This window comes from Branchiostoma floridae, chromosome 15 (assembly GCF_000003815.2).
Source record: "Branchiostoma floridae strain S238N-H82 chromosome 15, Bfl_VNyyK, whole genome shotgun sequence".
Classification (NCBI taxonomy): domain Eukaryota; kingdom Metazoa; phylum Chordata; class Leptocardii; order Amphioxiformes; family Branchiostomatidae; genus Branchiostoma; species Branchiostoma floridae.
In genome coordinates this window covers 2,497,502-2,525,065 of record NC_049993.1, presented here as the reverse complement: position 1 = coordinate 2,525,065, position 27,564 = coordinate 2,497,502, and the positions used below count along the sequence as shown (strand labels likewise).

Sequence of the window (27,564 nt, the reverse complement as noted above, 5' to 3'; positions counted from 1 at the left end):
AGAGAGATAGATGGATGAATGGAGGGGGGGAGGTAGTAAGAGATGGTGTGAGGGAGATATGAAGAGATAGAAGGATGGATAGATGGATGAAGGAAGGAGGGAGATATAGAGAGATAGATGGATCAATGGAGGGGGGAGGTAGTAAGAGATGGAGTGAGGGAGATATGAAGAGATAGAAGGATGAATAGATGGATGAAGGAAGGAGGGAGATATAGAGAGATCGATCAGATGGATGAATGGAGGGGGGAGGTAGTAAGAGATGGAGTGAGGGAGATATGAAGAGATAGAAGGATGAATAGATGGATGAAGGAAGGAGGGAGATATTATTAGAGAGATAGATGGATGAATGGAGGGGGGAGGTAGTAAGAGATGGAGTGAGGGAGATATGAAGAGATAGAAGGATGAATAGATGGATGAAGGAAGGAGGGAGATATAGAGAGATAGATGGATCAATGGAGGGGGGGAGGTAGTAAGAGATGGAGTGAGGGAGATATGAAGAGATAGAGGGATGAATAGATGGATGAAGGTAGGAGGGAGATATAGAGAGATGGACAGATGGATGAATGGATGCATGCATGCATGCATGAAAGGATCTTAAATTTACATTACAAATCAATGAGTTTGCAAGTTAAGTATTGTTGCCTGCAACAGCATGTTTTTATGTGCAAAACTCTCCTGCATTCCATGAATGTGTCATGTGCATGTGCAAGGTATGAAACTTATAAAGGAATTTGAATGTAACACTAAAATATACCATTGTACCCCCTGTAGAAGTAGTAGAGGAGCTGTGTAAGTCACATCCTGTAGGAGGAACATCAGCCACCAGTAGTACTCAGGACTCAGGCATAGCAGATGGAGAGAAGGGACAGCAGGGTGGGAGGGGGGCGGATGAGAAGAAAGAAGACGAAGACAAGAGAAGATTTGCGGACGTCTTCAGCGATTCAGACTCAAGTGATGGGTCCAGTAGGTGTGTGGTTATTATTCTTTGCACAACCATTGCGATTATTTTATAATCAACCAAAATGATCAATAATTCTTTGTCGTTAGACTCTTCATTCAGTTTTGGTTCAACTCTCATAGTTTTTGCTCTACTTAAGCCAAAGGGTAAACGACCTGCCTCTACAGGTTTATATAGTACCATAAAGCCTTGTCATTTGCTTGAACCACCGAATAAATACACTGAGTGAGTGAAGTGAAGTAGGTGCCAGATAGATTATAGATATTCATTACAAAGCTATGAATTAATTGTGGCTTAGTAATTGTATTGTGTTTAGTTCAATTTCTTAAAATTTTGATGAAAAGTTTAAATGACTTACCTCTATCAGTCTATGTTTGTATGGTGCCATAAAGCCTGGCTTTAACCACTGAATAAATCCAAGTGAGTGAAGCAAAGTAGGTGCTGGATAGATTATAGATATTCATGACAAAGCTATGAATTTGTTGTGGCTCCACAGGGCTCGAAATACATTTTTCTGCATACCTGCACTGGTGCAGGTAACATTGAAAATTACCTGCACCAGACAAATTTTACCTGCACCACTCTGAATTTAGGAAGTACACATGTATGGATCATACTAAATTTGTTATGGAACCATTGCTATTTTTTCTTTTATACTTTATAGGAGGTAACAGTCAACACAATAACAATCCACATACACCTACATCATAGGGCATTTATGTAGAAAACCCAGTACAGGTTTGGTGCAGGTAGACACCAGAAATACCTGCACAGCTCCAATTTTACTTGCACTAACCTGCATATACATGTATGCAGGTGGTATTTTGAGTGCTGGGCTCTGTGATTGACTTTGACTTCATTCAAATAGTGACATTCAAGAACAATACCATGTGGAGACTAGGCAGTTGGCTGATATTGTGTAATATTTTTTGCGTAAAGTTTAATTTCTTGATGGAAATTTGAACCACACAACAGTGATTCTGAAGAAGAGGAAGACTTCTCGGCTGGTGCGGATGACTTCGTTCAGAGGGTACGCGAGCGCAGACAGCAGCGGAGAGACGGACGGTTCCAGCCCTCGCAAGGAAACCTGGGTATCGAGTCCAGACTGCTCGCTTGTGCAACATTTGAACGATCCTACTGGTAAGCGTTAGACTAAGTTTAGATGGTGGGATTCCACATGTGTGAAACTGTCAAGTATTTTGTGTCCAAACATTTTACAGTTCTTTCAGTGAGCAGGCACTGAATGTGGCATCGTGTAACAGTAGGTACATGTACCTGTAGGGTGTTTGTCCCAAAAGTCAGAGGTCCGCTCAAACATTGTGCCAAACTTTCTCATTTCACTCAGGTGAATAAGACTTAGTGCATATAGTTTAGGTTAGTGACGTCCCTCAGATAAGAAATGTTAGTCCAATATTAGTCCATTGTTAGTTAAATGAAACTCCAATGTTTGAAGAGAGTCAAACCTCCAGTGTCAGTAAAAGGACCCACCACTGTTATCAAAAAGATTTAAGGAGATTGTTATTGACTAAACAGTAAATAGTTTCATCAGGTTGGTAGATCAATTGAACAAAGTCTGTGTTGATTTTATGTGTGTTATACTTTATAGGCAGTTTACCAGGTAATACTATGCAAATACAAACAAATATTAACATTATCTCCAAGGTCAAGGCTATAATGCTCAGATCTTCAAAGATTTCTTAAAATTTTCTATTTCCAGCAAAGGAGAGAAGGTAGTACAGCTTCACCTGATTGCGGTGAGAAGAAGATATCGCAAGTGGGGCATGGGGAGGTATCTACTTAAGGTACAACCATTTCTTATTTCTGCTTTTAAATCAAATTAGTTTCTAAATATCACAATTTTTCCATTTTGTTTCAAACCAAATGAAGCTTGAAATAAACATGTCCCTGTGGCAAAAGTGGTAACCCAGCCCCATTTCTTGGCCATCTGGATCAAATTCCGTGGATCTTTGGGCATGAGTTTGACTTATAATTGGCTCAGCTTGTACATATCATCAGGGATTGCATTCATCATTTTAGATAGTGACAAAAAGCCAGCGGCCTAAATTAAGTTTATATGAGGGAACTTCAGGCGCAAACCTCAAGTGTCACACCTCTGCATGTAAAAGAAACCAACATCAGTCACTTATCAAAACGAGTAGGGTACGATGACGAGATGTAGTCTTGGTTGAAATTGCTCGCTTACGCAAGGCCTTTAGTTTAAGTTATCATTGGTATACAATGTACATTGGGATTGCGCTTACACACTTACAATAAATCAAAGATCTCATAACTGTTTTTATGTTGATGAATTATTCTGACCAATGCATATTTTCCAGCTGCATCTGATTTGTTTCACACTGTACACTGTGTTTCTTCAAATATTGCATATGCTTAAACCTACGTGTATTGTTACGTTATTAGTTTAATTCTACTATATAGGTAGTTATATACAATATACTTAGTTTGCCTTACATTGTACCCGTTTACAAATGTTGTGCCAATAAACTTTGACTTGACTTGACTTGACTCTGATAGTGCAATGCACAGTCATGCATGTACAGAAATGTAGTGGGACATTAAAGATAGGTGCGATAACCTATTCTTGGACCTTTGACCTAACTTCCTACTTTACAATAACAAATGTTTTCTGTTTCCCAGCAAGTGAAACACCCCCCTGTAGTGGGGACTTACGACTACCTCATTGTGCATGCCGACTCCTCAGCTACGGACTTCTTCGAGAGATTCGGCTTTTCTGACGACGTTGTTCTCAACAGTAGATTCAAGTAGGTTCTTCCAATTATTAAAATCCAAACTTCCATTGATTCTACAAGGCTCAAAATTAATTTTTGGGGTGATTCGGTGCACCCAAGCTAAAAATTCTGTGTACCAAAATTTTTGGGTGAACCACAGGTTTTGGGTCATCAAAACAATGAACCCAAATGCCAACATCCGATTTTTAACATTTCAAGTATTATGAAAGACATTTCATTATCTAATTGCTAACACTTAGTTGTCAAGAATATGGTTTATGCTTAGCCTAGTTAGTAATTATTACAGTTAAAAATTAAAGTTTGATATCTTTACATAGTTACCTAAACCTACAAATTAGAGCGCCCAGTATTTCGAGCCTTATTCTATATTGATAGAAGATTTTCACTTATTAAAATAACTGTTACAATGTTACATTACGGTGCACTATCGATATTGATATGGCCTTTGATTTAATCTTGAATCTTGAGTGAGTTTTACTAAATATTTTGTTTCAGTGAATTTGATGAGCAGTGGACCAACACTACCATGATGTGTTACATCCCACCATATGCAGGTACTTTGAGGTTGCCAAAAAATATAGTTTTTACAAGTCCAATATAGAAGAAATTGATGTACAAAATGTATAGAATTGATGCATTTGTTCCATACTGAATTTTCTTGATTTAAAGTGACAGTACATACCTTTAAAACTTAAGTTGTTGCCAATGCCGGTATGTGCAGAAGTCATTGAAATTACTTTTGGATGTATGGAAAAATATAGACCAAGGCTGTTCTACAGTTTTATAAAAGATGCAATTTGAAAGGTTTAAATTTATCCAGATATTGTTCAGGATTCGTAGAGAAAGGGTGCAACAGTGTAATATTACTTTATTGGAGTTTTTCCATTTAATGCCCCAAATAACGCAGGGGTATGTACTTAAAATGAGGCATGAATGAATGAATGAATGAATGGTTTATTTGTTGCACAACACAACTTCAGTAAAAACATTTGGCAGCCAATTGGCTGAATTGCACGTTTTTTTCCATAAAATCCTTAGTACATCGAGTTAAAGACTATCTGATGAATAACACTTATACACACTAAAACTAAGTATCCTTTAAAACTTTATATAAATACATGATGTAAAGGCAAGAGACGGAAACATACATTTGTGATTAGAACATTCCAAGTCTACTATGACTGTTTGTTTAACAGTCTTACTAAGAATGGAAGGGGGGAGTTTCTGTAACGGTTGGTTCTGCATCTTACTGTTTTGAACAAGTCCGAGTTTCTCGTGGATCTACCGTGAATCTCGCCAGCCCTTGGCGGGAGCAATGAGGGGTCGAGCTTCTTGGCGAATTTCAAGCACAAGTCAATCCTTCAAGTCAATTGGCATACTTAGATCCAGATAATATGGTAGTTGCAATTTTTTGTCTTACTATAAGTAAGTTGATTCAATATACTTAGACTTATTAAAGTGGGTCTTTTAAACTCAAAGCTGTTAACCTTTCTTTCTATACTTGCATGCTGCAGAGGTATTCAAACATTTAGGTAAATTCAATTTTTGGAAGAAAATAATCAATATATACAGTATGTAAAAATGTAAGTACGGTCATGTAATGTTTTGTCGTACCAGGGCTGTTATAACATTCAATACGGGTATTTTAGAAACATTAAGTCCTTTGTTTAAGTCTGCAACACATTTCAAGCGAACACTGGACAAAATTTTAGATCAGCGGGAGCCAAACAAATTTCAAAGTCATTTGAGTGTCAACTGTATTTTTTGCTGAAAAACTGCACCGTCAAAAACTGGACTAGCCCAGGACTTCATGTGTCATGCTGGAAAGTTAGAGTTACTGTCTTTTCTGCACAGCTGACATCACACGTTGCGAAGCTCACGTAATCGCCAGGACATCCGCCGTACTTTGGCTAATAATAATACCCAATGCATGGAGTTTATGACATGTCGGCCAAGCTCAATGATAATAATGATTTGTGACAGGGAATTTGATTTCTAGTGACTATCTACTTGTGTCCCATTGGCTTCCAAAGAATGATTCAAGTGCACTGCATGTGCTTGCATTACTGTAAATGCATTTAAGTTGGCGAAGATTTAATTTCGCAGTAGCGGGAAAAGGGACTTTTTGCAGTGGTTTTAATTTCGCGGTAGCACCATGCACTGTAGTCTCTTACTGTTAAGGAAAAATGTTCGCGGTGGTTTTAAATTCGCGGTGAAGCAGCCGCCGCAAAAAAATGCAAAAAAAAACATGAACATCAAACCACTGCAAAAGTTTCTGCATTTTTTATCTTTATTTTACAGTACTTGAATGTCGAATTCTTGGGACTGATTTTCCTAAAATGTTTGTTTGTGTACAGTACAGTCTTATTTTTCTCAACTTCTGGCACATATTTGGTTTAATCATTTTCTTCATAATTTTCTCCAGGTCTGAACGGCATGTCCAGTGATCCAGAGTTGGATCTCAAGGCGATGGAGCTAGAGATAAGGAAACTGTGAGTATCTCATCCTTTCCACCCCTTCTGTGGAGTAGTAGCATCTGACTACTTGCCATCAGTTATGTTGATTAGATTAGATTATATTCCACAGGGAGTGATCAATAAAATTTGCGTCTTAACTTAAGGTACAGAACAAACTCAATTTGGGGGCATAATTATTAAGAGTTAGTGTATTTGAATAGCAAATATTATGAATTGTTGTATAATTACTAAATAAACCCTGTTTATTCCTTCTTCCAGGAGAGAAAAGAGTCTTGATGCATACCAGTGCCAGATGACTTGTGTCATGAGGATAATGCATGAGATTGTTACACTGCAGGCAAAGGTATGCAAATAAGAATCAAAAGGCAAATTTAAACTAAAGCGGCCAAATCAAAATTTGAGAACGAAATTCTTACTAGTAATGACCCTCAACATTAGCTAGTAGTGCAATGTGACTAGTGAATTTTTGCCAACTTGTCTAACCTTGACCCACAAATGGAGATAATCATTGTATTTCATTAATTTCATAATTACTCTTTCTCATCTCCAGCTCAGTGCACAGGGAGACATCATCCACACACTACAGGACAAGAATGACCAGCTACAGATGGATAAAGTTGCACAAGGTCAGTCACATGTAGGAAAAGAATGATGAAGTTTTTTTGATTATGATTAAAGTCTATACTTTCACCTGGCATTACTTAGCATTTTAATGGCAACTGCCCACCTTCTTCAATAGTGCTAATGAGGCTAAGAAAGAAAAAGGTTGCAGTCTTTGATACATGTATAATAGGGCTGGGTATTGGTACAGCGCACCGGTACAAAACTGGTTTTTCTTATTGGACTGGTCTAGAAAAACCGGACCTGAAAAAATTAGGTGGACCGGATGTTGGACCGATTAGAAAATTAACAGATTATTTTATCAGGCATTCACCCGTTTTGGCGCTTGCAGGTGGAAGAAAATAACAAGAGTGAAGTACATTATGTAGAGTAGAGTTTATAGTCATTTCTACCAAGTTTTACAGTCAATCATACGGTGCAGTTAGCATTGTAGGATTTTAAAACGCCAGTGTAAGTCTAATACTCCACCAAACAGATTTCTTTGTAGTGAAATGGACCATTGGTATGAATCATACTGCATCAGGTCTAGGTTCAGGTCCGGACCTGGACCTGAACTGGACCTGAACCTGAATTTTCTGTACCAGTACCCAGCCCTAATGTATAAGCTTAATATCTTTCTTCCTTATTGTTTGAGACAACATCTTACCCATTATTGAAGAACCAAAAAAGGTAAAACCCTATTAACAATTCAGTCCTACAGCCTCAGCTACATGCATAGCTTAACAGTCCCAATTGGAGACTGTGACTGCATGGTAATGTACACCAAGAAGGGTATCCAACTTGATGTAATTTTATGGTATTTCAACCCATTCATTTGTGGAGAGGATGTAAGAGAACTGGGCAGCTATGATAGGTATGGATACTAGGCTATAGGGTACAACCTTATGTGAGTGAGGTTGGTGTTATCAATTGGCATTACAGTCAAACATGCCCAAGAGGACCACCCGGCAGACCAAGCAAAAGCGGCCGATTTGGTCTGGTGGCCAGTTAGAAGAGTATCGACACAAAACATGCCCGATGCATAAAGTTTAAATGGTTTCTGTTGTGTTTCATTCCAAATAGCAAGCACACGCACGCGCATCCGCTGCCATCTTTATTTTGAAGATAACATTGTAATGGTAGTCAAAATCCGACGCAAACTTGCCAATTCGGCACAAAACTGCTATCATTGAAAATCTATGACACCTCAAGATTTGAAAATGATGGGGTCGTTATGGGCAGCCAGAGATTTGTTCCTGTATATAGGTCTCAAGTACCAGAAAGTTCATAAAGTTTGGGTGTTCTGGCAGTTGCTGTCTAAAATGTCTGACTATTTCCAAATGTAAACCATTAAGTAAGTGCTAACTTGCTTATGTTGATGGATTGATGTGATGAGAGCCTACTTTGGTTTTCGCAGTTTAGTACATAAAACTGAAATTCTAAACCAAATTACAATTGTGGGCGTATGTTTGCCCAAGAGTATCAGTCTAAACGTATCATTATAAAACATTCATTATAAAATAGAGTTACATAATAAAATACGTCAGCGTTTCGTCATTCCCGAGAACATTAGACAATTGTCATTGAGAGGACATGAATGTCTACAAAGTCTTGTTATACAGAGATGTTGCCTGATACAAAAACGACTTTCTAAGTCGCTCAGTGCGACACGCCGGTAGTGTGAGCTGGTTGCTGTTCCTTAGTGTGCGTCCAGTCTGCTGTTGCCTGTCACCTGTAACCATGTAGTGTAGCGGACTTTCTGGATGTGACAGTCTAACCTTCATCAAAATGAATGTATCATCTTGTTGTTTTTGTAGACAAGCGGTTTCTAGACTACAAGTTGGGAGTCATGAGGAACATGTATGGAAGTAAGCAAGAAAGTGACGCAAACCTGAGCAAAGGTCTGTGACAGTTTCATATCTTTCTTTTCTCAGTCATGTGTCCTTGTTAGATATTGTTGCAGAATCTGATGTAAATTATAGTGTAAAGGCATTACGTAGTGTAACAGTAAGGGTGTAAAGGCATTACATAGTGTAACAGTATTGTTTGGCTCAAAGCCCAGACCCAGTGGTCATGGTTCAAGTCCATTATATGCCTGACATTTTGCCCTTTGGAAATGCCCTTAAAACAAATTTTCTGACTTTGACAGGTGGAAATGAGCACCTGGCTTACAGGATAGGGACTTCCCTTGAATAGCAGATCCCGTATTTGAGAGCTACATCTCTAGCACCCCAATAGCAAAGCAATAGAGAAGGAATGAGTAGCATGCATGCATAGTCCAGGGGCTAGTAGCCTAAGGGCCAAGAGGCCATGAGTTCAAATTCCAGTTTTTGCTGCTTCCCTAACAATAAAAGTAACAGGCATGCTACTGGAAAGGATCAACGTCTTTAAGAAGGGATGTTAAGTTAAGTTTGTTTAAAAGAACTTGAATGGAATTTCCTGGTACAATGGACCTGTTTAAATACTATAATTAAAAATAAGCACTAGGTGATTCTCATGACCAGCAGAAGAAAAAAAGCTTTGAGCACGAGTAGACTTTCACATGGTTAAAATGCATTATTGCTTTTATTATGTTACTTTACTGTAAATGCAGAAATTTTCGCATTGTTTGCAATGGCCACTTCACCACAAATTGAAAACCACCGCGAAAATTCTCCATGGCAGTAAGAGATTACATGGCATGATGCCGTGATACCGCAAACTTAAAACCACTGCAAAAAGTCCTTTATCCCGCTACCACAAAATTAAATCCCTGCAAACTTAAATGCATTAACAGTATTTTATTGGACTCTTATTCAGACATTTGATGTGATTTCAGACATTGATGAGGACACTTCCGGGTTGAACACACTGGTGTCTGCTCTAGAGGAGGAGCTAGAGAAGATCCAACAGGCCAAGGATGCAGGTCTGACTGTGGGGAGTCAGGAGGACAAGACAGTCAGCAGAGGTAAGGCATGTTAGATGTAGAAATCCTGAATGCACTAGTCTACATTTAATACATTAATACCGTAAGGAAAATAAGGCAGCTTCAGGCCTGTAGAATCCGTGTCTTAACTCACTCTTGCTGTGTCTCATATAGGGTTGTCTCCTGGACCACTCCTTTCATCCAATGTTGGGTCCAACAAAAAAATCTGAATTTTATGAAAAATCAATGGGTTTAAAAGCTTAAATGACCAATTTGAAGGATAATTAATACTAGGGGCTCCCATGGAGGCAGCCCTTTGATGAACTTCTTATTGAATGGTTGTCAGATCTAAGATTTTGAACTTATTTACATGTGTACATGATATAGGATCAACCACAAGCTGCATGTTATATTAAAATTACTTTTAATGTTCTGACACTGGATGACTGACATTTTCTGAGGTTGTGGGAGTTTAATGTTTCCTCTTGTTGACTTGCTAACTTGAAGTGAGAAGAAAGACTCGAGAGCGATCTCTCCAGACTTCTTGGTACCAGCTTAAAATGATGTCCAACCCCACAAGAAATATGGATTTCATGCCAAATGTCTACCTTAGCAGGCTAAAAACTTAAACCCAATGCACCAACTCCAGACAGCAAATATATGTCCATATTCTACAATCATAAGTACAGTAACTGCATATAGATAAATCACAATATCATTGTACATCAAGTAAGTCAAATGAAAGTATGCAGGTCAAGTCACAGAAAAATCTGTACACATGCACATGTGAGAATGAAACATCGAGTCCTTACTTTGACAACAACTTCAAGCATCTTTTGGATTTAGAAAAGGTTAAAAAGTATGTACTTCAGTTGTCAAATTGCGGTACCCCAAAACGAATTTAATGTACTTGAAATAAAACATATACAGTCACATAATTTTTATAAAAGTTGGACTTTCTAAAAATTGGACAGTTAGAAAATATAATGCTACAATGTCCTTGCATTCTGCAGTCTGGATGGCAGATGCCATTGAACAGGCTATCAGCGATATCAACCGCCAAATCTCCACGCTGAAAACGACGGTGTGGCTGGTATCGCAAACCCCGCCAAGCTCGCACGACCCAAGCCACGTGATCGACGACCTTCAGCAGCTGGTCACGTCCAATCAGATGTTCTTAAACAACCTGGAGGAGGCAGCACAACAGCGCCACCTATTTCCTGCAGTACCACCCCAGGAGCAGTTGACTGCTCAACAGCGCCACCTATCTTCTGCAGTACCTTGTCATGAACAGTTGACTGCACAACAGCGCCACCTATCTTCTGCAGTACCGCCTCATGAACAGATGACTGCACAACAGCGCCGCCTATCTCCTGCAGTACCATCTCATGAACAGTTGACTGCTCAACAGCGCCACCTATCTTCTGCAGTACCATCTCATGAACAGTTGACTGCTCAACAGCGCCACCTATCTCCTGCCGTACCACCTCATGAACAATTGACTGTGCAGCAGCGCCACCTATCTCCTGCAGTACTACCTCCAGTACCTGGCAGTAAACCTTTAACACAACTCACATCAAACAATGAAATTAGAGGAACAAGTATCTTCCCACTCGAGCAACTCATTTCAAATAGCATGAATGCTAGGATACCCGCCAAAGGTAATGACAAAGTCAACATTAGACAACTCACTTTTCTTGACTAAATAATAGTTTTACTTGCTTTAGAAACTATTAGTTTTATCATCATGGAGTTGTATAATCAAAACATGCATTTGTAGTTTACAATAATTTTATGTAATCACTTTTTTCATGATTTGGTTTGTCCGGAGATGGTGCATTGGGGTCTTATCACTTATTTCTTGAATAGTCCAATGGCCTATTGGGGTAGAGTGTTTGCCTTGCATATGGAAAGTCGGGTTTCCTACCGTGTCAAAGTCATATACCAAAGACTTAAAATGGTACCTGCAACAGATATAATACATTAAATTATTGTTTCCCCTATTTAGCACTCTGCACTTCTCAGTATGTAGGAGTCATTGTTGTTATGAACTTTGGATGACCCTATTTGTTAGTGTTTCACCATTTTTATTGAACATTTGGTGTCCATTTCAAGGATTGATTTGAGGCCCTGAATGCATGTATGTACATTGTTGCTATAATATCATTTTTTTTTTCTTTTTTTTTTGTATAAGGTGAAAATATGATATAAATGTAGCCCCACTAACCAAGGGGTGGCCAATATGTTACTGGACATTGCCTCTAAAGTAATAATCGCAATCATGATTTCAATTTTGTAAACATTCATGAAAGACTAAAAAATTATGATACTTTATTGAGTTTTTCACCTCGTGTCTGGGTAAGACCAAGAACTTATTGATCACCCCTCGTAATATAACAGCAGTTGTATGAAATCATACTGAGTCACTTCTTTTTGTTACTCTCAGGAACAGAGGACTTTCTGTCCCAGCTAGCACACACAGCGGAATGGTGGCAGGTCGCTGATGACTTCCGACGGGGAATGAAGAAAGATTCAGACATAGAAGGCATCGTGGAGGTCACCAATATTACACCGGTAAAAAGACCTACTTAGGCCTATAGAAATTTAATGTTTTTTTGGTTTGATATCGAAAACCTGCTTACCCTCAACCTTTAGTTGGTTGCCGCCAAGGGACATGACTCCCTGTATTTCTTACTGCTTACACATTAGGGCTTTAACAATTAGATTACGAGGAAGTACTCCAACAGTAAAGTTTAACACTTAAATGCCTGGGCCAGAGTGCCGTTCTATATAGTCCAACGGCATAGCTGAAAAATTGTGCAAATTTGTCTAAAAGCACCAAATTTGGCACACATGCAGTTGAGTGTATTCTAAACAGAAATAGATATGGAGGCATCTCAAGTTCTGCCCAGAATTGATTTTATGGCACTTTTTGGGCATTTTTAGACCAAAAATGTATATTTTGGGCTTCAGTGCCCTGGTATTACAACCTAATGATCTGAGATTCGGCACAGATGTGCATTGAACATATGCTCCTAGGACGTCATAAACACTTTGTGCATACATTACTTCAAGAATGAGCTATTTTGGGATATTTGGCCATTTTTACTAAAAGTGTATATTTTTGGCTCCTATGTCCTTATATTAAAACCTATTGACCAGAAATTTGGTATAGAGATGCATGGGACATATGCTCCCAGAATGACATCAACACTTTTTTCATACATCACTTTAAAAAAGTTTAATTTTCGGATTTTCGGCAATTTTTGACAAGAAATGCATATTTTTGGCTCCTATGCCCTTGTCTTACGACCAAATACAGGTGTTATCACAGTTGCTTCCATGAAATGGAAGGTGTTATCCAGGTGTTATCACAGTTGCTTCCATGAAATAATTTGATGCACTATGAGTGCAAGCTGGTGTGTTACGCCGAATGGCGGTTATACCGGCTATATAGATACAGATACAGAGTGTGTTGAGCATACCTTGAGTGATACGAAATACACCATGTTGTATTGGATATCTATCAGTATCAATATACGCCAAAAAGCAGCAATACCAATTATAGCAACTGGTTATGATTTAGGAAATTTTATGGTCAAGACCTTTTCAGAAATCATATCAATATTCCTTATAATGCTTGTGCCAGTTACATGTATATTTGTATGATGTTCAAAATTCCATTTCACCTGTAATCAGGACTCTAGCCAGCGCCCGTTTTTTCGTCAATTGACGGAAATTTGCTGCGTGTGACAGAAAAAATTTAAAACCAATCCGTCAACCTTGACGGACAAAAATCCTTCAAGTTGGTGGAAGCTACCGCCACGGCCGTAAAAGCCACACACTGTTTGTTTTGCTATTGTTATGATTGTTGACAATGTGTGTCGACGCCCTTTCACATACGGTATTCTCATTAAAAACCCGTTTTCAAGGTCTCAGTTCAGTCTCTATAACTCATGAAATTGTTTTTTGCGCGACAATGGTAATTGGCTGACAGAAAAAAAAAATCGAGCTGGCTAAAGCCCTGCCTGTAATACTAAAATCTCCTCATCTTGACTTTAAAAGTCCCCTTTCTGTATTTTCAGGCAGAGCTGACTGCCTCTGCAGTGGAGAGTTTCCACACATGGAGGCAGAAGTTACAGGACCCCAGTCTGTGTATGAAGCTGTACTTCTGTGGTGGACTGGAGCATCCAACCTCCAGGATGAAGGAGCTCATCAAGTATGGCTTCAGTGAACAGGGTAGGTCCAGTCCGTTTATTTTTTATTTGCTTGTTTGCTCTGCAAAACTGCATAGTCCAGTAGTTAGCAACCTTGTCACTAGTACTAGAAGCTATGAGTTTGATTCCGGCTGTGTCGCCAGACCTGACATATTTGGGATAGTTTGTACCTATAAATTAGAACAAACGGTTTCACAGTGATTTGCATTTAACATATCATTTTGCTCTTTTATCTCCACTATAACAAAAAAAGCAAGGAGAAGTTGAATTTATCCAGCAATAGTCTCATTTTGTATCTGTTAACTGTTTCTTTCAACATACCTTGTTGTGACCTGTTCTTAGCCCAGTGTGACAAAATATGCAATTAAGGTCTTCATTCAATTAACATGTTCCTTTATCTTTTGTGACAGATTTCAGCCATGGAACCTTCGGAGTTGGTCTGTACTTCTCCAAACACCCGTCCAAGGCTGCAAACTTCTGTCCAGTAAGTATTGTTGTTTGACTTAGGCTATACTTCCAAGTTGGGCATTCTGCTTGTATGAGTAACGACCCTGGTATACTGGCCTATAGTCTTTCCTGCTTTCTGTGTAAGCATTGGCCAGCCATCACTGACCAATCATGTTAGCATGAAAGTTCATCTGTGTTGGTAAATGACATTGTGGAAAAACTAAACTTTACTTAACCAACACTAAGATTAATTGACCAATCATGTTGCCTGCTGTCAAGAGATATAATGATTGGTTGGTAACTGGCTCCCTCTAACAGGAGGGGAAGGATTTGATTGGCCGGCAGCTGGTCAGAATCAACAGTATACTAAGCCTGTCTAGTAACAGTACACATTGCAGTATATGCCATATAGTTTCTTAATGAATACAAGCAGCCTGCCAAGTATGACAACATGGCTAAGGAAGAACAAACAAAAAGCAATTTTTGTAGATTAGTTACTTATCATGTTCTTCTAGTAGATTGCTATTGCTGCTTGTATACAAGATGAACTTGTTGCTGAATGTCAGTCTTAATCTTATCATTGTTCTCAGCTGGGAAAGATTCTGTTGGCAGAAGTGGTACTCGGGAAGACAGAGTCTGTTGTGAAGAAAAACCACACAAGGTGAGACCATGTTGTATTGAATTACTAGTCATAAACCTTTGGAGTAGCTTATTTGGATGTGCCTCTTGTAAAAGTATTTATCAAAATTGTATCTATTCCTTACTGCTGTTACCTGTACTAATTTTAACTAGGGTCAGACCCTGTTGCGTCTGCTGTCCCTGGTGCTGAATTAGAATGATATCCACACGTACAATGCTGTCCCTGGTGCTGAATTAGAATGATATCCACACGTACAATGCTGTCCCTGGTGCTGAATCAGAATGACATCCACACTAACACTGCTGTCCCTGAATCAGAATGACATTCACACTTACACTGCTGTCCTTGGTGCTGAATCAGAATGACATCCACACTTACACTGCTGTCCTTGGTGCTGAATCAGAATGACATCCACACTGAATTAGAGTGACATCCACACATCCACACTGACACTGCAGTCCTTGGTGCTGAATCAGAATGGCATCCACACTTACACTGCTGTCCTTGGTGCTGAATCAGAATGACATCCACACTGACACTGCAGTCCTTGGTGCTGAATCAGAATGGCATCCACACTTACACTGCTGTCCTTGGTGCTGAATCAGAATGACATCCACACTGACACTGCTGTCCTTGGTGCTGAATCAGAATGACATCCACACTTACACTGCTGTCCTTGGTGCTGAATCAGAATACATCCACACGTACGCTGCTGTCCTTGGTGCTGAATCAGAATACATCCACACTCACACTGCTGTCCTTGGTGCTGAATCAGAATGACATTCACACTTACACTGCTGTCCCTGGTGCTGAATCAGAATGACATCCACACTCACACTGCTGTCCTTGGTGCTGAATCAGAATACATCCACACTCACACTGCTGTCCTTGGTGCTGAATCAGAATGACATTCACACTTACACTGCTGTCCCTGGTGCTGAATCAGAATACATCCACACTCACACTGCTGTCCTTGGTGCTGAATCAGAATGACATCCACACATAAACTGCTGTCCTTGGTGCTGAATCAGAATGACATTCACATGACAATGCTGTCCTTCTTGCTGAATCATAATAACATCCACAGTATCACTGCTGTCCCTGGAGCTGATTCAGAATGACATTCACACTTACACTGCTGTTCCTGGGCTGAATGACATTCACACTGACATTGCTGTCCCTGGTGCTGAATGTCATCCACACAGGCACTGCTATGCATGGTGCGTACTGACAAATACACTACATGGTCTAATGCTTGGTTATTTTTTTTTTTCAGGAGAACCCCACCTAATGGATATGATTCAGTTGTGGTAAGTTATCCACCAAACTTCTCTTTTGGCAAAATGAACATAAAGTTAGTTGACTTTAAGTGACTTTTGCTACATACTTTCTACTGCAACAGAAAATACTTTTTTTCAGTTACTGTTGATTGATTTATTAGTCAGAGATTTTATCTTGCAGGGTAAGTTGAAAAATGCTATGTTTTAACACTGCAGCCAATGATCAGAGAGAGCATTCAACAACATTTGCTGTCGGATATGGAAAGGCTATGTGTGACTGTCATTCAGTGTAATATAACCAACTGCTGCCATGCCGCTTGACTCTGCAGTTGGTATGTTACTCCAAAGGGCGGTTATACCAGCTATATAGATACAGACACAGAATAATTTCGTAACGGAAATGTTAAAACCAACTGAAATGGTAACTTTTTCTTGCATTATATTCCCAGACACCAGGACGACTTCTACCATCTGCTTCCGGTGATTCCATGGTTACTAACCAGGAGTACCTGGTGTTCCACCCTGACCAGGCCATTCCTGTCTGTCTCATAGAGTACAAGATCGTAGGACAATCAGCAACTAATGGCCAGTCAAAGTAATATCAGGGTCTTGTTAGAAACACACAAAGTCTTAGACTGCTGTATTCTCTCTATAAAGTCTGCACTAAAAAACTATTCAAATTCCAAAAGTTGCAGCTACAAGTTGTTGTCAAAGTTGAATGCGTACTTTAGGTGAGAAAATATGGTAGAGTTATAATGTTTCACTGGGCATTCTGTAAACACCCTTGATTTCTAAAATTATGTCATTTATATACATGGGCATGAATATCCTTCATGTGTCAAATCTACAAAACATGTGGATTTCATATTTCATTTAATGTAAATAATGCATCAGGAACTGAAGATTATCTGGTCCAGAATCTTTCTAGTCTACAGATCATACAGCAAAGTTTGAATCATAGTTTAGATGAACCAGTATTTGCTGCTATAGATGAAATTTTTACCAAGATAATGCTGAGATGAACAAGTATCAGGGAATTGAAAGATATATGCGATATTGTTTAGTCTAAATTGTTTAGTCTAGTCTTGCTTTTCTAAACCAATCAGCTGAATAAGATTAATCAAGGGGGAAATATTCTAAATTTACAATGTGATTCATATGCTAGAAAAAATTATATTTAACTGAGTGCCTTATATGAACAGTGAGACGTATGCATTGTCATATATTTGTAACCTCCAAGCAGATCATATGGTAGGATAAGATAGTATCAAAAGCTGACAAAGGAGTGAAGCAGGCCTATAGGAGTGTTCATTGGCTATCCGAAGACATTCGCCTACGCAGAGAGTCCAACATCGTCGCAAAACACCTGTTTAGCAATGACTTTGTGACTCTCTGCGTAGGAGAATGACCTAAGATGGCTACCAAAGTTATTTTGACCTGAAAGAAGCTTGGGTGTGTCCCTTTAGGCAAATATTACTGTAGTACATTGTGTTATGGCTAGAATGGAATTATAAGTTATCAGTACTGTGGAAAGTAGAACAGAGACTGTCCCAACTGTCCAAGGAGACCACCCAGGGACCAATTAAGTTTGGTCTATGTGGACAAGTGGTTAGTATAGTATTAGACAGGGCACTTAATGCTTGGGACAATGAAAAAGTCATTCATTTAAGAGAACACCAAGTGGTCACATTGGTGCTAATTACATGTAGAGGTAGTCTGACTTGTGCTGGTTTGAATATCAGAATGTAGTTTGTGTGAATTGTTTTGCTGTGTCATTCTGAAGTTTAAGTGTTTAAGTTTAAGTTTCTCAGTGTAATATGATATTAATATTAGTAATGAATTGCTCACGGAGAATATAGATTTACACATTCCAGCTACATTAACTATGTAATTATTGTATGTAAATATTGATGTATACTTTTGTTAACTTCGACCTAAAATGTTAGATTGCAGTGATATGATAAGTGTCATATTGTCTGCATCACCTATTTTGTTTTGCTTGTTTGTTTTTTTCCAATAGTACATATTAAGGCTTGCTGTTAAAAATAGATATGACTATTTAATAGTTGAATATTCTGATCTCTATATTGTATGATTGTGTGACTGTTTGCCATTTGTTGAAAACTGTAGCTCATATCACTTTGGAGTATGTTTCTATAGAGCTGTTGGTCACCAGGTGATATACATGTTCATGTACGTATAAAAGAACTATGTGCCTTAAACCCATACTTTCTTACTGAAGATTTTCCACTGTCTTACAACACCAAAATCAGCTTACCTCGAATTTTCAGTCGCACTTCCGTCAACCTTTTTCAGGAGTGACGATTCAGTTACTCTGATCACGTGACTTAGAGACACGTGACTTAGAGACACGTGATTCGAGTAACGAATCATAAATGCCTGGCAAGCGATATCGGCCCCCGTCTCTGTTGAGTGTCGGCTGATGTGCTCTTTTGTAGATGGCCTCCTTTACCCCCCTCGCAAAGTAATCCGGTTCGGTATACCATACTTTCTTGTCTAGCAATGTAACAAAAATGTTGTTGGTCAGCAAACCATACTCCCAGGAGCCTTACCTAAAAGTCAAGGAATGTACTGCAAGTCTGCAACTTTGTAGAAACTTTCAAATTAGATTTCCATACATGTGGCAATAAATACATGTGTACTTATTTGAATGTGTGGAAAATGCTTTTGTTTCATCATTCAGATTCGTATGTAACTAAAACCTTCACTGCCCTTTAGTATCATTCTCTGACACCTGTTTGAAACTGTATCCTAGAATGCTGTTCAGTTTGTAATCTGCTGAATTGCCCTGGCTTCCCTTAAACTATTACTATTAAGGCATTGCCAATAACCAGCAATCAGAGAATATGCCTTAAAGTTGTATTGTCCAAAGGGAAATCTTGTACTAAAAAGGAAAGCTAAGGCCATACCAATTTCATTGATTGGTTAACGGATTCGCTCGCTCCTATTTTTGGAGAAAAAAAAATAAAAATTACCAGGTGTAGCAAATTGGCCTTTACTTTATAAGCTTCTTAAAATTTGGGTATTATTATTCCAGTTATATTTTTCATTCATGAAGAATGGGACAGACATAAAAACTGACACTACTTCTGTAATTTTCAACGAACAGGTGTTGTTACTGTACAGTTTTGTTTTGGATTAGCCCTTATCTTTACCCCAACCATTTTACAATTTTTTTTTTCGCCCTGACGCTCCATATTTTTTATGAAAAAATCCGTGAACCAAGAAATTAAATTGGTGTGGCCTAATCAATATATATATATATGTATGTATGTATGTATGTATGTATGTATGTATGTATGTATGTATGTATGTATGTATGTATGTATGTATGTATGTATATATATATATATATATATATATATATATATATATATATATATATATGTATGTATATGTATGTATGTATATATATATATATATATATATATATATCAACAGTATAGCAGAACATACACCATAACATTGGAGTAAGGTTTGCCAGACTGAGTTCCTTCTGCATATGGATTTGCTTGGTTTTTAAGTGTCACACACTGGAACATGGCCGCCATGATATTGGAAATTTGTAATTTTATTTCGGTGCTGATTGGCTTGTGACTTTTCCTTTTGCAGAGTGGCTTCAGCATAATTATCAGACAAGCGGCAATTACAAAAGACAAGCCCCTACCACTTGTAGGTAAATTCATCAAGCAACTAGAGTTCCACGAACACATACCTTTGCCAAATAAACCAGGTTTGTTATGTAGAATGATGTCTGTAGACATAAATGTGTTACTCATTACATTTTATTTTATATGCCCGGAGTTGGTTCATAACATTTCGCCATTGCTTATACAAATTAGATCCCTATTTACATAATGATATTAAATTGTATCAAGCATCACTTAAGCTATCAGCATACCAAAAATCATGATGATCCTTTCATCCCTTTTTGACTTATTCTCTTTCAAAGTAGGAAACTAAACCGGCTCCTGCAGTTCAAGAAAAGATGTTACCGGACCCAAACATACACCTCTTACTCTCTGCCATCTTTCTCAGTTCCATATGTGTCAAGTTTGAAAGTCCTATCACGGAATGCAGTGGATTTATCAACATTCCGCATTAATTCTGCAAATTGTTAATTTATATAATTATTATCCCATTGTGTAAGTTGTTACTTAGGATATCTACATACCAAAACTCATGACGATCTGTCAACAAGTTCATATTTTGCCATTAATTATGCAAATGAGATCATCATCTGCATAATTAATGTATATAAATATTTCTTTCTTTCTCAGCTACAAATGTGACAAGTTTGAAAGTCCTATAAAGGAATGCAGTGGATTTACAAACTTTCCTCATTAATTATGCAAATTAGCTGTTGATTTGCATAATTTGAATTCCATCATGTAAGTCTTCCCATTGGCTATCTACATACCAAAAATCATGACGATCCGTCAACACGTTTATATTTTCTCATTAATTATGCAAATGAGGTCGTCATTTGCATAATTAATATGGCTTGATTTTTCTCTCTTTCTCATCTATATATGTGACAAGTTTGAAAGTCCTATCATGAAATGCAGCGGATTTATAAACTTTCCTCATTAATTATGCAAAATTAGTTGCTGATTTGCATAATTTGTATTCCATAATGTACATTGTTACTTGGGCTATCTACAAACTAAAAATCGTGACGATCCATCAACACGTTCTCGAGTTATTCTCGTCCAAAGTTTGAAAGGAAATTGGCGACTGCAGTTCCAAACAAGCCGCTAGGGGGTCTAAACTTATACAATGTAGTACTTACTCTCTGCCCCAAGGGCTATCTACCACTCAAAAATCATAACCACAGCATGTCCAGAACACGAGATATCAAAAATTGAGATTCTGCTGCAGTACCGTAGCAAGCCGCCAGAAGGCCCATTATCGAACTTGACCTTCGTTTTCCCGAACCCTACCCACCTACTAAATATTATCGGGATTCATCCAAGACTTCTTGAGTTATGCTGTTAACACACACACAGACACACACACAGACTCACAAGGTTAGCCTAAAACATAACCTTAGCCATTCTGGCAAAGGTAACTATGGCTCCACCTGGGAAAATGATGTAAACAATACTCCACATAAAACTTCAAATTGTCTCATTTAATGTCATTTCTCATTTTAACAAGCTACTGTCACTTAAAATATTGCTACTGTAACAGTAGTACCTGATTTTCTGGATGAGTCATTGGCACAGTATCTTTATGCAAAATATGAAATTGACTTTCAGTTTGCACTGTCCATTAGTGCTTGGATGCATGGATAGATGTCTAGAAGTTGAGATTTCCACAATTCGAATCACTAACCAACCAAAATCGCTATTACAATGTGCTCAAAACAAACTTCCTTTATTTATTTACGATATAGCAACCATTGGTCCATACTGCAAAACAGATATGATGTAAACCAAAGAACAGCACAAGCCAGAGAAACTGACAATTACAATGACCTTGTACATGTTCATCTTACGATTTATTGTCATACCTTACAAAGTCACTCACTCACTCACCACTCACTATCCATGTCATACCTTACCAAGTAAACTTGACAGTGTTGTTCCTGAGTTTCTTATTGAATAAGCCACACCCCTGCCTCAAACACTACATTGTATGTAAGAAGGACCCCATCCAACCTGAGGCTTCACTAATCCTGGTTTGGGATTGATGAACTGATTTGGGAAGCCTGGTTATGCTACAGTCACAGATAGGAAGGTAAAAGGGCTGTGTCACTTGCTGACTTTTTTTCACATTATCTACGGTGGGACACCCTGCCGCAAGAGGGCTTTTTTTGGGCAAGGACAGGCCCCTGGATTTTTTTAACTCGCACTTAAAATCAACCAGAGACTCCAGGGATAAACAAGTCCACTAGCCCTATTGTCCAGGGCAAGTTAAAATGCTGTTCTGGCAAGTGCATGTCCTACCCCACTTGTCCGATCGGGCAAGTAAGATTTTTCCATTGATTTCAGTGCAATTTTGATATACTTGTTACTTTTTACAGTCATGACATCAAGCAATTGTCTACAGAGAATTCCATTGCTGGAAGTGAAAATGCATGTACTAGTAACAGTGACATTTGAATTTTGGGCAAGTGAAAAATTGGTTCGGGCAAGTACATTTTTATGTGCTTGCCCGATAGGACAAGTGGATTTTAGAAAACTTGTTCAACCCTGGAGACTTGGCAACATAAATGCCATAACCTAAGTGTGAAAGTACTGAAAGGTACCACCAAGCATCTGTGAGTTGACCCAGACAATTTTGTGGCTTCAGAGCCCGACCTGGATTACATTTACAGTGCCCCTTCTAGCACCAACTTGCAAAATTAATGTTAGTAATACCATAGCATAAGAAAGTCCAAAGACACCTCTGCAGAGGGAGAGGGAGCACCCCAAACTACATTTTTTGTACATATTTGAATCCAGATTTGCAAAGCCTCAACCCTAATATTAACATAGTCTCTAATAACTACTAAGACACCAGGTTAATCTGTCATTCTCCAAACTTGATTTGCTTCCTAATCTTCTTAACCTCCGTCTGCATCTGTTTGGCCATCGTCTTGTACTTCTCGGCAAGTTCGGCGTTCTTTTCGCCAGCGTCCCCAGTGTGATACATGTGTCCCACGTTCGCGCACCCCAACATGTGTCCCATCTCACAACTCTTCAACGAATACTCCAACGCTTTTCCGAAATCCCTCGCTATCCCATCCACCCCCTGTAGGTACAGCGTACCGAGCCTGAAGCAACTGTCAGGGTTGTTCAGTTCGCAGCCCGTCTTGTAGAACTCGGCGGCTTTCGGAAAGTCCTTTTTTTCCACGGCCACTCCGCTCTGGTGCATGAGGCCCAAATTGTGACAGCCGCTCCCAAACTTCATGTCACATGACCTGGTGAACAGTTTGAAGGCTTCCTGGGGACTTTTCTCCACTTGACCTGATGAGGAAAAAAGAAAGGAAAGGTTTTTAATTCACTGTGTCTTAGGGAACAGTATTGGATGGCCCATGTAAGTTTCTTTAAAACACAACCAGAGCTGTACTCACTTCTAACGTACCGATGTCTTAGACACCATCATTAGGGTTACAATGACTGGATCTGTTTCTTGCTGCTACTTATAGCTGATGTAGGTGGCGCTGCAGCAGTGAGAATGCCGTCCCAAATGTGGCTCAGTCTGTATCCCCCCTCGTCTCTGTTCATGACTGAAGCTGACTTCCTAATTCAGACAGCCTCCTTTATCACGTTAGAACACAATTCTGGTTGTGATTTGAAGAACTTCACCACCGCTGTAATTACCAACCTAATCAAACTATTTACGGATCATTGAATGGCAGATACCATCCCTCTCATTCAACCCCTTCTACCTCCCATACCAAAGTCAGGTACCAATTTTTACACCTGGGTAGAGTGAGGAAAGCCATATGCATTCAGTCCTTTCCCAAGGACACAATATCTGGCCAGGAATGGACCCTAAACTCTCGGTCTAGTGTCCGTTAGCCTAGCCCCTTGACCACTTACTGTAAATGCAGAAACTTTCGCAGTGGTTTAATGTTTACATTTTTTGCGGTGGCCGCTTCACCACGAACTTAAACCACCACGGACATTTTTCCATGGCAGTACGTAAGAGACTACAATGCATGGTGCTACCGCAAAATTAAATCCCCGTGAGCGCATTTACAGTAATGCCATCCAGGGGGAAACTGTTAACAAAAATCAAACACATGGTATTTTTTGTGTTTATGATAACTATTTCAAAATTGGATATCCTTTATAGCATGTTAAGCTTATTAGTCTGGTATATATCCATCCTATTCTTATTCCAGTTTATTCCTAGATATACTAGCAAATTAAATTATGTAGTGTATGTAGAATAGCCTTGAACCCTGGTCTTGAACCACTTGTACAAGGAAATAAACAGTGCAGAATTTGTGCTTTTCCGTTTCTTACAAGAAAGTTTTTCGTAAGTCAAGGTGCAAGTTTAAAGTTTCAAATCAGCTGTTTCAAATTAACTTGATTACCAGGGCTCGAAATACCACATGCATATGCAAGTTTGTGCAAGTAAAATTGGTGTGGTGCAAGTAAGTTTAGACCAAACTTGCACCAGTGCAAGTTACTTTTGTCCTCTAATACCTGACATTAGAAAAAGCTTACACACACCGAGAATATTGTCTGTCATTGAAAGGTAAAAGAAAATAACACTGAATAAAAAAAAGCCTAAATTTGTTATTTCTAAATTTGGTTAGACATCCAGGTAAACTATTTTTTTTAGACAAATCCATCTCTACAATGCTAATGATTCCTATGGTGCTGTCTTACCTTGATTTGCATATGAGTTACATTTGCATACTAATTAGTGACTTTAATATGTTCAACTGGTTTTTCCAGTTATATGTATTGTATTGAGTTGTTCTACCACTTCATTCTGGAGATGCTTAAGACTAGTTACTGTGATGGATGTCACTCGAAGAGTCCAGAAGAAATCTATGGATCTTATCGAGTTGTAGACATTGAATTGTCTTTAATTGAGCCTAAATTCACAGTTTTTATGAAATAGTTTGTACATCGATGTAGGTTAGGCATCCGGGTAATAAGATACGCCAAAAATAGTTACTCAAGCAACTGGATATGGTTTTGAAACGGTCAGACGTTTCGGATAGAATCCACTATCCTTCGTCAGTGACACTGAAGAGATCTGGAAGAAACAGGTCTTTTATACTCTAACTATGAATGAAGACAATTTCAGATGTACAGTTTGTACAGTTTCAAACCAAAAATAAAATACGCTACGGAAAAACAAATATCCAAACATGTGGTCTTTACCAGTATGTATCCCCATTTACTCACGTACATTTGCAAATTTTCAGAAGAGGAGATAAGGGGTTGACAGTTCACTATTTTGGGTTGTGCAAGTAAGTTTCTTTTGGTGCAAGTTACCTTTGGCTTAACTTGCACAGGTGCAAGTTGACTGAAAAGTGTATTTCGAGCCCTGATTACATTGAGGCAGGAATTAAGAACTGGATATATGATTTGTAGATCAGAAGGTTGTATATTTGTTGTATTATGTACCAACGTCTTCGTTCATTGAACAATACTGTTATGGTTGAAACTTGAAAGTTATCAAGAAATGTTGAATTTGGTGACTCACCCCTGCCCACCAAATGGTACGTCCCCAGTTTGAAGCATGACTCGGCAAAGTTGTTGTACTCGCAGTTGGACTTGAGCACCTTGGCTGCCGCAGGGTAGTCCTTCTTTATCTGCTCATAAAAATTGGCCAGGCGATGACAACCTGTGGAAAGGGTTGGACAAGTTGTAAGAATTTTGTTGTTGTTGTTGTTGTTGTTGTTGTTGGCATCCATCTGTCTCAGAAGGCAATGGTAGGCAGGGTGGGTTAGGCAACCCGTCTGCCTGGCCTGTACATGACTTTTTAAGGTGGAGGGGTGTGCACTTCCTTCTCCACCCTCTCGTCTACTGGAGCACTAAGTCGTTCAGGGGCAAGAACTGCGTGCAATGTGTAAGATGGCCCAGCAGATGCAGGTTAACTTTGTTGTTTGGAGTTTCCGTCTCCTAGGAGGACTTCTGACCAAGGATGTAAGGGGTTCCTCCGACTCGAGTATGGCAGGTGCGTCATGCCCGAACATGCCCCTATGGCCTGTCACTGCCACTAAGCCACAGCTAGGTACTCATTCACACCTGAGTTAAGTGAGGAAAGTCGTGTAAAGTGCCTTTCCCAAGGGCACAAGAGCGGTGACACGGCAGCCGGATTTGAACTCAGGACCTCTTGGGCCTAAGCCCAACGCACTGCCGATTGCGCAACACAATCTCACCGTAAGAATTCACTTTACCCCATAAAGAGCCCAATCAGGCTTTTAGCCAGGTACGCCTCCTTTAGGCAATGTTCTAAAAATAATAAGAAATTGGACACCCTACTTGGGCAAGATGTCTAAAGATGCCCCTTTCCCTGGGGAGCAGATCCTCTCTGACAAGCATAAAATTGACCAGGAATGCTACTAGCCTGGGTACCATCCTGAAAGTAGTTCGCTCCACGTTCATCATACTGTAATTCACTTTATCTTCACGGTACCAAATTTTCACGGTCTGAGAAAATTGAACTTGTTCTCGGAACTAAATGTTCACTGTCGAGGCAAGTGCGCATGAAAAAATGTGAATTATTTTTTATCGGTAATGATAAGTTCACGTTACAGTCGTCACCGTGAAAACCGTGAACATAACATTACAGTGAAAAAATCAGGAATTACAGTATATACTTTATACAGTCGCTTCTAGCTCTGACATTCATTACACACGCTTCTCTGCTGTTCTGTCTGGAATCATGCAAACTTTGGACGCAGGCGCTGATTGGTCCCTACACATGAGCAAATTATGAAATGGGTTACAGCGCTCGTTCGAACAGGCATTCCGTCCACTTGTTGAAGGCCTGTTGTCATCGAACAAACGCTTTAAAACCCATTCCTTAATTTGCTCATTAACTGCCGTTAGCACCAAACGGTTTGAATGTGCAGGTCTCCAGATGGATAGCAGAAGCAAACATAGGAGCGAACTACTATCTGGATGGTACCCTGGCTAGGATGCTACTAGGTCACATATGTGGCCTGTCTGTCACTCAGTAACTTTTAGAGGGAGGATGCCTCTGGCCCCCTACAATGTGTCCATATGTGACCTGGTAGCATCCCTGGTCAAGCAGAATTATATACTTGTCAGAGGTGTCTACTGAAAATTTAATAGATAACCTTTTCTGGGATCTTTGACCTAACTTCCCGTCAATGTCCTCAAATTTGACCTCCACTTCCTGTATGTCTACTGTCCTATACATACATTCTAGTACTGTCCTATAAATTTTCAAATGCTTACAACAGACGCAAGCAAACACACGAAACTATACGACATCACTGTCCTCTGAGTTATACAAACCATCATAAAGCTTCTCGTGGTAGCACTGGAACCCAAACTCCGTTTCCAAATTCCCGAGGTACTTTTCGACCTCCTTCTCGTTCTTCCAGTCGGTCACGAAGGATCCACCCTTGGCCTGCGAGCTGCCTGCCTCCGTAGACATTTTTAAGACGAACCGTTTACCAAAATTTCCGGGCCAAGAAAGTGGAGCAAGGACGTTTTCGTAACCGGTTTCAGTACTTCCGGTTATTGAAAAGGTCAAAGGTTAGTATTTGCTGGAATGTTTCATTACTAAATTAGGGGTGTTAATCAGTTTTATAAATAAC

The 27,564-nt window shown here is 39.2% G+C and overlaps 2 protein-coding genes across 3 annotated transcripts in view; one reads left to right on the top strand and one right to left on the bottom strand.

Moving 5' to 3' along the window:
• The window catches only part of LOC118432312, a 20,507-nt gene extending 1,921 nt beyond the window's left edge, over positions 1–18,586 (top strand). The window contains exons 3-19 of one of the 2 annotated variants that reach the window (XM_035843853.1): positions 772–967; positions 1,934–2,098; positions 2,676–2,760; positions 3,617–3,741; positions 4,225–4,283; positions 6,155–6,221; positions 6,465–6,549; positions 6,757–6,832; positions 8,624–8,707; positions 9,625–9,753; positions 10,725–11,372; positions 12,158–12,285; positions 13,797–13,950; positions 14,339–14,412; positions 14,966–15,036; positions 16,292–16,325; positions 16,745–18,586. In XM_035843853.1, coding sequence (XP_035699746.1) covers positions 772–967; positions 1,934–2,098; positions 2,676–2,760; positions 3,617–3,741; positions 4,225–4,283; positions 6,155–6,221; positions 6,465–6,549; positions 6,757–6,832; positions 8,624–8,707; positions 9,625–9,753; positions 10,725–11,372; positions 12,158–12,285; positions 13,797–13,950; positions 14,339–14,412; positions 14,966–15,036; positions 16,292–16,325; positions 16,745–16,894 — 2,330 coding nt within the window. In that variant the 3' untranslated portion in view covers positions 16,895–18,586. The remainder of the gene's footprint in view (positions 1–771; positions 968–1,933; positions 2,099–2,675; positions 2,761–3,616; positions 3,742–4,224; positions 4,284–6,154; positions 6,222–6,464; positions 6,550–6,756; positions 6,833–8,623; positions 8,708–9,624; positions 9,754–10,724; positions 11,373–12,157; positions 12,286–13,796; positions 13,951–14,338; positions 14,413–14,965; positions 15,037–16,291; positions 16,326–16,744) is intronic. The other variant, XM_035843855.1, reaches the window with a different exon arrangement.
• Positions 18,587–22,516: 3,930 nt separating this feature from the next.
• On the bottom strand, positions 22,517–27,502 carry LOC118432332 (cytochrome c oxidase assembly factor 7-like). The gene is made up of 3 exons (XM_035843881.1): positions 27,260–27,502; positions 25,476–25,616; positions 22,517–23,269 (listed from the first exon to the last, which is right to left on the bottom strand). Exons 1-3 carry the CDS (start codon positions 27,399–27,401, stop codon positions 22,833–22,835), a joined length of 720 nt encoding a protein of 239 aa, XP_035699774.1. The 5' UTR covers positions 27,402–27,502; the 3' UTR covers positions 22,517–22,832.
• Positions 27,503–27,564: the final 62 nt, after the last annotated feature.

Coding starts and splice junctions, on each gene's coding strand:
- LOC118432332 (XM_035843881.1), bottom strand. CDS start 27,401: ATGTCTACGGAGGCAGGCAGCTCGCAGGCCAAGGGTGGATCCTTCGTG. Junction 25,617..27,259: donor CCACGAGAAGCTTTATGATG/GTTTGTATAACT, acceptor CCCTTTCCACAG/GTTGTCATCGCCTGGCCAAT. Junction 23,270..25,475: donor GTACCATTTGGTGGGCAGGG/GTGAGTCACCAA, acceptor TTTCCTCATCAG/GTCAAGTGGAGAAAAGTCCC.